Raw genomic sequence first — 10,188 nt, 5'->3', positions numbered from 1 at the left:
ATGTATTAAGTATTATTTTCACCAATTACAATTTAGGGGGTTGGGTTTGGGACTCTCAGTAGAAAATACCATATGAATGATGATTTTGCACATATTTAGCTTATTACTATCTTTGTTACTGTCTTGCATTCAAATATATCACAATTATTGTAAATCTGTCTTGTAAACTTAATCCTTAATATTAATTTCAAAACTATTTATAATAGTACATCAAATACAGCTCTAACTCTCTCCTGTAATGATAAAAGTAAAAAGTAATTGCCTCTAAACCTAAAAACTGGTTTTGCCACCCTCAGCAGTAACAACTGCAATCAAACATTTGCGATAACTTGCAGTGAGTCTTTTACATCACTGTGGAGGAAATGTGGCCACTTTACAGAATTTTTCTAATTTGGCTACTTTGGAGGGTTTTTCGAGCAAAAACCTGCTGGACACAGCGTGACTAGAAAATGTACTGCTGGTCAGTTTAATAGTGTCTTTATGGAACCAGCGCAGGTCGACACAGTGACCTTCCTTCTAAGCAACAACAAATAAATGATGAATTTAACTTCACATTAAGATTTAACACGTAACAGAACTTCATTCGAAGGGTTTGTGTCAAGAACTGTTTAGAGAACCTGGTTTTAGTTTTGTAAACCACAAGAACCAGACTATGCTGCTTCGTCAGGACATTCAAAAAAGCCACTTTCAAAAATAAATAAAATTGTGAAATTAAGTAAATAAATCATATGTGTGTTTATATCAGTGACTTGCCCAACACAGCGGTCAGTCTGCTGCCATTGTGGTGCTTGGTAGACCTCAAGTATCTGAACTGCTGTGATATGAAAAAAAAAAATTGACTGGCCACCAATAAAGGTAGCCGGTAGGTCCACTAATCGTTTGTGCCCAGAGGTCAATAACTTGATGATCTGTTGTTTATTAAGTAGTGATGATGTGAAGATGCTGAAGAAGTCTCCGCTGACACCGCATTACTTGCATAAGATGTTTATTACAAAGTACAATGGTATCATATCAAGCACTATAAAGTACCTGAGAGAGGATTTGTGCCAATTGTGTCCCCTCCAAAACAGAATATCCCAACTGCTTATATAGGGTACTTGTTGTTGAAAAAGCAAACTGAACATATGGCCCTTTTTAAATTGTTCTCATCTATGTGGAACTAAGAGATAGACCTTTGGACCAGGGGGCCTTTTTAACGTAAACAGTTCAAATCCTGCAGGACAGATAACACAGAGGACTTCAGACCTCACCTTATACTTACAGAAGTTTAAGAGTGTTTTTACCTTCTTCTATAAAACTATTCTTCTAAATACACCTCATATTCCCCCCTTCGAGGCTTCCACAAAGTCTCGAAAAACAAAAAGGTAACACATATATATTTGCAGTTGTAACAAAATAACAGGTCCTCCTATATATGCTTCCTTAGCAATGCAACAACTTTCTGGAGTGTGAGAGCGAAAAAACCTGTCAGGCAACTATCATTCCTGAAATATCCTTCATACAGTCTAGACAGGAAAAATTCTCTCATGGCCCCTCTGCCTTAGGCGACCACATAGAATACTCCAGACTACTTTAAAAAGAGGAATTTTGACAAATTGTATAGAGATATGACTTAAGCAAATACATATGGAAACCTCAGAAAATAAAATCAAAACAATGTCCACATTCAGGCTGGTCAACCTATCGGACCTTCCAATGGACCTTTCCCTGCCTAACACCAATATCCCTCAGCACCGAAAAAAGAAAAAAACATCTGAGGTCCCAATGTACTCACCCCATAACAGAAAACATCAGTCTTCAATCAATTAAACCCCAAAGACAATGTTATACATTTAAGTACTACTCATGCTCTAAACAACCCAAACACTCAATCCAACTAGTATGTCTTACTAAGATTATCACTACCTTATAAATGTCCTCGATCAATATCCCCAATTACAATATAACAAAAGCCAATATTATGCAAATATTTATGAAGACATAAAAATGTATCACACTGCAGCTCCTCAGCAGCATCGACTCTCAATGTAGCGTCGATGATGTGTTGACTCTGGGCATTGTATCACAGTGTCCTTATTCAAAGTCCTTCAGTCCAGTCTTATTGTCCATGCACATCAGGGTCCCCGAACATCCAACCACCCTTACAGTGGTCTTCCCCCAACACTGTTCTTGAAGGAAAGAAAAGAAAACCACCAACCAGTATCTTTTGCAAAAACAACAGATGCGAATTGAAATATGGATTAACACCTTATAAGTAAATGTGAAATTCACAGTATCATACTTTCACATTATTCCAAATTATAAATCACCTGTTTCATTTCCCCCCTTGTATCATCCCACTCTATAGTAAGAGACTACTAAATACCCAAATAGTAACAGAAATAAATGTCAAGACTATAATAAAAGTAGATATTCAAAATGGATATTTCTCCATCAGTTCACCTTCTATCACCACTTCTTCGTCATCGGCATCTGAACTTGATCTCCAGGCATCACAACTCCAACCCATCTCAATATCATAGCCTTCGCAAAAGTTAACAACAATGTTCAGAAACAGAGCATCACACTCAATAATATAAGAACTGCTACCATTATCTGAACCAACACTGCTCCCAACGGTCCTAATTTTTCCTGCAACCAAGCATTCGCAGACCATCCAGCTCCTTCCGATGGGCCAAACGTCTCCCTTATATGCTTCAATGCATCTATGACACTAGTCATCTTATCAGTACTCTCAGGAATCAAAGTATAACAGGCATCACCAGTTAAGTTCAAAGCCACACATAGGCCCCCTTGTTTGGCCAAAAGATAATCAAGAGCCATGTCACGTTTCAGCAACGTCAGTCTATGACTCTTGAGTATTTGACAAGTATTCAAAACCTCTTATAGTCTCATTTGCAAAACCCTGTAGGGTGTAGGTAATATTATCAATGTGATCTGCCAAAAATGTCACACCATACCATGGAAATAATCCTATACCCCACTTCTCTCCTAGACTTATCCTCCAATGACAGGACTCCAGATTATGAAATTGTGCTAGTTCCCTTTTCTTCCTACTTCCAGAAATAGCATCAGATTGAACCTCATCAGAAACTTTTCCCTTCTAGACAGTAAAACCTCATATGGAAGCTTCAACGTTGCCATGTAACAGCATCCTATCCACCCTTACGGTAGAAATATATATGCCTTATCACCACAAATCCCACAGATTTCACTTCCCAATGGATCAGGGATCGCTGTTATCATATTTTCCTACTGACTGTCATGCATCCCTATGGCTCAGAGGATTCCCTGGACTCCATCTCCCAGAATCCGCTGGGAGATCACCTGACCCCTGAGTACTGATCTGTTACAGCTGTGACCTCTCACCAGCTTCAGTATAAAGCCTGGGCTTTTAGAACAGTTCAGTGCGAGGTATTGCTTCTTTCTAGAGCCACTGAGCACGTTTATTTCCTATGTTGTGTTTTCCCGGTTTTGACTATTCATCTGTATTTTGACTCACCCATTTTTGCCTGACCCCTTTTGGATTGTTTTTGCCTGTTGTTATGTTTGTGTGTCTTTACTTGCTGCCCTTTCTGGATTGATCTGTGCCTGTTTCCTGACAACAATTTTGATTGATGAGTCAAACAGTGAAGCCTTTTTTGGTCTTTTTATCCGCGAGCGTCTGAGTGGTTCTATCATGTTACACTGATCAAGTAAATTCACATATGGTAACTCTCCCAACCAAGAACAATTATGTCTAGGTCTAAACAGATGCACTGACAAATCCATCACCTTATCCTCCGCTGATTGCTGCTGATATAACAGCCACTATAATGCATAAGACTGACATTTAGCACTTAATGGTTCTGGTACCTCTCTAAAATTGAAGGCCATGTGCCTGGTGTTGGAACTTTCACCACACATGGACAATTCAGCTTCCTAAACGATCTTACAGAATGAGTTAACTGCTGGAACCATAAGTCCCTACCTGCCCCTGGGTCTGTGATCTATAACACCTAGAAATCAAATCCACATGCCTTCCACTTAGTTTCTCTCTTCTGTAATACACAATAATGGTCAGTCACGTCTTCTGGTGACCAGTCAAAGTCAAAAAACTCATCTTCCACATCTAAAATAGTCCTCTGAGCTGTCACAGATGAATCTGCATCATGCTCTTCCACCATCTGTTCTCTAGGTTCAAAAATCTCATTACTACTATTCACACTAAGCTTTATCTTTAACATAGGTTTCTGGATTATATTTACTACTTCTTTAAAGGTCCAACATGTCATATCAGGTGTCTGTGTTACATTTACAAATTTTGTAGGGGACAGAGATTAGCAAAGGTTGCCCTTGGCCCAACCTCACTTGTAATATTTCCCGAAGTAACAAAAGTAGAAATTGTCGCCTTCCCTGTAGTAGCCTTCATCCCCTTCAAAGTCACAGCTACAGCAATAACCTCATCGATGCAGTATTCACCCTTGGAGTGGTTGCTGTGGTGAATCGTTCCTGAACTCTTTTAGTAACCATGATAACTTCAGAAGAACTCAAATCTTCTATCATAACTACCTTACGAGTTATATAACCCTCTCTCCACACATTTTCTACTGGCTCTCTTGAGCATTCAACATCTCCTCTCTTCTTTACCTTCAGCAACTTACTCCTCTGTAATCTTTCTCCTAACTTCCCCCCTTGCAACATGAGCTGACCCCTTTGTCTCCTCAATCATTAGACCTCACTCCGTGTCAGCACTGACCTACTGCTTCCTCTCTCTTTCTCTCTCTCTACACATACATTTTTCTCTCTTTTCATAAAGCTTATCAAAGTCCCCTGAAAGGGCTCATGAGTGTTTTATATAAATTTATAAAAGTCCTCTTTTTCTGAGGCTCATAAATCTTAATACTTAATCAAATACAAAACGTCCCTCAAGAAAGCTCATGGATATTAAGGAGTTCATATGCTTTTACACCTTATCATCTATACATTCCTAAAGCCAGTCTCACAGCTGGAACACCACCAAAACAAGCAACACACACACAGAACCCAGGTCCACACACACACACAGTAAGGGGGGGGGGCAGTCAACACTCAATCTGAAAGTCGACTCATTCATACTTATCCTATAGCATGCTTTATCCTGCCGCTCCTTTTTCTCTTTTACTTCTAAATTTATGCTCCTTTATGAGGTGTGAATATTCAATAAAGAGCTGCTTCAGACACTGTTCGTCAACTAGTGTTCGAGTGGGAACTTTACAATTGAATTTTCCCTTCCACACCTCCAGTTCCTTAGAACTGACCCAGAAATTCACCTAGTGATTTTCCAGGATTTTAGGCCCGTCTAAAACCGCCTCCCAGAGGGCTTTGGTCCAAATCTGCGGCTCCTTTTCTCTTTTAACTCTTATCATCTCTATTCTCTTCCCTCTTATTATTTCTCTTTAACTTTTATCCTTTCTATTCTCTTTGACTCCTCTTATGCCTCTTTAACTCTTAGCCTGTCTATTCCCTTTAACTCTTCTCTTCTCTTCTCTTCTCTATTCTCTTTACCTTCTCCTATTTCTCTTTAACTCTTCTCATCTCTATTTTCTTTAACTTCTCTTTTTCCCCATTAATCTAATTTCCCCCTCTAATCTAATTTCCCCCAGGGCCCTGGGCTGTTACTTTTCACTTTTTTAACCTGATCTGACTATTTCTCTAAGCCAACTTTCACGCAGTGACTAATATACATGTCTTACCGTTAAGAAGATAAGGGCCCAACCTTCATTAATCTCGCATGGTGTTATTTAGCTCACCTTATCATTACTAATCAGGCTATTTTACACTTGTACATCAGCTTTCCTTTTCTCTATTATACTCCCCCTTTTTATTGCGGCATGCACAACGCAATAAACCCCAATTTAGAACGGAGAAATACTCCAAACATCAACACAGCATGGCCCACACATGATTCTTTACGGTGCGACCAGACAGCAAACACCCAACATCCTCAACGAAAAAACCAGCGCACAAAAGTGAAAATCTCACCTGAAATGCCAGCATGTGCAGGAGTAAGTGCGCTAAGGCTGTCGGCGACGCAGCAGCCACATCACGTCCGAAGTTCGTGACGCCAAACATGTTGTTTACTAAGTAGTGATGATGTGAAGATGCTGAAGAAGTCTCCGCTGACACCGCATTACTTGCATAAGATGTTTATTACAAAGTAAAATGGTATCATATCAAGCACTATAAAGTACCTGAGAGAGGATTTGTGCCAATTGTGTCCCCTCCAAAACAGAATATCCCAACTGCTTATATAGGGTACTTGTTGTTGAAAAAGCAAACTGAACATATGGCCCTTTTTAAATTGTTCTCATCTATGTGGAACTAAGAGATAGACCTTTGGACCAGGGGGCCTTTTTAACGTAAACAGTTCAAATCCTGCAGGACAGATAACACAGAGGACTTCAGACCTCACCTTATACTTACAGAAGTTTAAGAGTGTTTTTACCTTCTTCTATAAAACTATTCTTCTAAATACACCTCATATTCCCTGAATGTTTATCCTCAGTTCAGCCGTTTAAGCAGCTCAGCTTCATATCTGAGAGGTAATTAAAACTAAGAGGATCTTTGAAATTCTGCACAGCTTCATGATTTGTGTTGAAGTTTTTACTGTAATTTTACTGTAAATCCATGATGTGACTGACAGGCTGTAGGTGAGCTGGTGTGGAGCGACTCTACAATTCCAGCTTTATTGTTCTTTGATCTGTTTCCTGCTCTCTGGCGTCACTTCTAGCCTTTCTCCTTTAAACTCCTCCCACTGAAACCCCTCCTACTGAGGAGGTGCTGAGTGTGAGGCGTCTGCAGAGCTTTACAGGCTGCACTGTTGGGATCTGCTGAGTCCACTTTTGTTGGTGGGTTTATGGAGAATTCTGGATCTGGAGAATCACTCTGAAGGGAAATGATCACTAACTGGATCTACAGCCGCCTGTTTGACTGGAAACACACCTGAGATCAGGTGAGAGTTTCACACAACTGAAAGTGAAAGTCTGAGCATTCTCACTGGACGGAACAGCAGGAACAGGAAATGGCTTCCAGATCTTTCTCAGAGGAGGATCTCTCCTGTCCTGTGTGCTGTGAGATCTTCAAGGATCCTGTTGTTCTGCTCTGCAGCCACAGTGTGTGTAAAGACTGTCTGCAGAAGTTCTGGGAAACCAAAGGATCCAGAGAATGTCCAGTTTGTAGGAGGAGATCTTCAATGGAGTTCCCTCCTTCAAACCTGGCTTTAAAGAACCTGTGTGAGAGTTTCTCACAGGAGAGAATTCAGAGAAGTTCAACAGAGCCTGGAAACATCTGCAGTGACCACACTGAGAAACTCAGACTCTTCTGTCTGGACGATCTACAGCCGGTGTGTTTGGTGTGTCGGGACTCTAAAAAACACACCAACCACAAATTCCTCCCCCTTCAGGAAGCAGCACTCGACTACAAGGTGGGTTATGAGTGACCACGCTTTGTCAGAAGCTCCATAAATTCACTAAATTCAGCTGAAAATAAAAATAACTGGTCATTTTCCTAAATGTGTGACCTGGATCCTCACTCTGAGAGACAGGAACACATTGGGACACCAGTGTGGACTTTATATCTCGCTTTGTTTCTCACTAAAACGCTGATTTGTTTCAGGAGGAGCTCAAAACTGCACTGAAGCCCCTGAAGGAGAAACTGGACGTCTTTAAAAGGTTTAAGCTGGATTTGGATCGGACTGCAGATCATATAAAGGTCAGAGTAACAAACTCTTCTGAGATTATGAACCGGATCCTCACATAATCGCTCATATTTCATTAGATTCACTGCTTCCTTCCAGACTCAGGCCCGACGCACAGAGAGGCAGATTAAGGAGGAGTTTGAGGAGCTTCACCAGTTTCTACGAGATGAAGAGGCAGCCAGGATATCAGCACTGAGGGAGGAAGAGGAGCAGAAGAGTCAGACGATGAAGGAGAGGATTGAGAAGATGAGCAGAGAGATATCAGCCCTTTCAGACACTATCAGAGCCGTAGAAGAGGAGATGGCAGCTGAAGATGTTCCATTCTTACAGGTGAGTGTCTCTCAGTCAGCGCTAGAACCTGAACAAGGAACCAAACTAACAGTTCAGAACTAGGGTTAGGGTTGGGGAACTGGGAACAAAATCACTGTCAACACTCCCAGAGTGAAAACTTCAAATAAAGTCATTTAAAATTGTTTACCCATTTAAAATCATGTAAAAAATGTAATAAAAATGCATAATTTTCATATGATAATGATTTTAATAGTATGTGGCGTTAAATAAAGGCGGCCGGTGTCGAAGCGTCTGAGTGTGCAGGGGGTTCACTTACATTCAGGCCCATGTTTTGTCTGTTTATCATGTTGTTTATGTATGATCTCCTCTGTTTTTATCAGTGATAACTGATCAATTCCAAACCCTGTTTAATTTTCTTAGTCCTCCAATCAGTGATCGGCAACCATTATTGGATTATTCTACTGAACTGGTTCAAAGTCAGAGTTGAAAATACATTTAACTGATTTGGACTTTAGACTAAAGTCCTTTTCCTCTGAGTGACCCTGTACCCTATTATTTCATTAAAAGAAATGAACATTCCATTTTGTCACTACCAACACAATCATAACATTAGTCCTATACTGGCTGCGTTTTTAACTTCTGCTCAAAACAAGCTAAAATTGTCAGTACTGAAACACTAACTACTGAAAACATTTGACAATTTTGTTCGTTTTGACCAGAACTCAAAGTCATAGCCAGTACATGACTGAAACACAGCTTTGAGCATTAAAAAACAAAGGATTACTTAAATGTAGACAATCTGTGTTTCAGTAGTGACAATTTTTAATGTTCCACACTGATTTTCAGACTTTGGGACACATTTTAAAACAACAGGATCTAACTGCTCACCATGTGGCTACGAGGGACAGGGATGCTCTAGCTCATATGTACGCCCAAAAATAGTGCACGCAAAAATCAATATTTATGAAAGTGAAAGCTGATGTGAGAACCACTCCTCATATTCTGAATATTCTCCCAATATTCACAGATAAACAGATTTGACCACTTTCACAAAATCTCAGCATGTATGATCGGGTGGCTGTCATGCACAGCAGCTTCATGTTTGGAGGACTGATCAGACAAATGCATGTGTTCATGTGCAGTTTGCAGATGAAGTGGAGTAAATGCAATCACTGGGTTAATTCTGGTGTTTGTCTAACATATTATCTACATCGTCCCACTCTGATTCATGACAAGAAACTAATGTTTTTCATAAATCTGACAAGAAACATCTGTACAGACAAACTCAGAAAAATGTTTACGCACCACTTTAGTAGGGATTCTACACTATTAGCAATAACGGATCTATATGGTACCAAAAAATGGTTCTTTGGTTTGTAACAATAGTGGAACGCTTTTTTTGCTATATAGAACCCTTTTCAAAATGGTTCTACATAGAACCATCTACAGCACATTCTCCATCAATCTGAAGAGTTGATTCACCATGCAGAGAACCATTTAATCATACAAAGCGTTCTCTTGAGTGTTCATGGTGCTATTTAGGACCAGCTTCCTTACTAAAGAACCCTTGAAGAACCATTGTTTTTAAGTGCGTAGGACCATCTTTTATACAGTGTGTATACATCTGACACATATGACCCCTGTGGTGTTTCCACTGTGTGAAATTGTTTATTCAGTAAATAAAAATAAGCCCATGACTGAACGGAGAGCAGAGTCACTGATCCACTCTCACTGTTTTACAGAACTACAAGGCCACAGTGAAAAGGTGAGTGTTACTGTCTGCCGTCTCTCTCTTTTCTGTGGTTCTGAACTCAAAGCTTCAGCAGCACTGAGTCCTGAATGTTCTTCCAGAGCTCAGCTCACACTGCAGGATCCAGAGAGCCTTTCAGGAGCGCTGCTCCATGTGGCCAAACATCTGGCCAACCTGAAGTTCACCGTCTGGGAGAAGATGCAGCAGATCATTCACTTCAGTGAGTCTTTCTTTCTTTCTCTTTCTTTCTTTCTTTGTTTCTCAAGGCCAGATTAAGACCCCCACAGACCCCTGGGTGTTGACACTCTAAGCCCCCCATCCTCCAACAAACCATCCTAAACTAAAGCTCACAGAGGAATGAAAACTGGTTATGGATCACTATCTTACCTTTGAGGACTCTGTGCTCAGAATGAGCGCTCGCTTTCTCAGC

At 40.3% G+C, this 10,188-nt stretch overlaps 1 protein-coding gene across 1 annotated transcript; it reads left to right on the top strand.

The window, feature by feature from the left end:
* Positions 1-6,791: 6,791 nt before the first annotated feature.
* Positions 6,792-9,978, top strand: LOC118803599 (tripartite motif-containing protein 35-like; the record flags this gene model as incomplete). Its single annotated transcript, XM_036564071.1, has 5 exons — positions 6,792-7,444; positions 7,636-7,731; positions 7,817-8,047; positions 9,751-9,773; positions 9,860-9,978. Coding segments are annotated over exons 1-5 (871 nt in total), but the record flags the coding sequence as incomplete, so codon positions are not given.
* Positions 9,979-10,188: the final 210 nt, after the last annotated feature.

This window comes from Colossoma macropomum, unplaced genomic scaffold, assembly GCF_904425465.1.
Source record: "Colossoma macropomum unplaced genomic scaffold, Colossoma_macropomum, whole genome shotgun sequence".
NCBI classification, from domain to species: Eukaryota; Metazoa; Chordata; class Actinopteri; order Characiformes; family Serrasalmidae; genus Colossoma; species Colossoma macropomum.
This window is presented reverse-complemented; position numbering and strand designations above follow the sequence as displayed.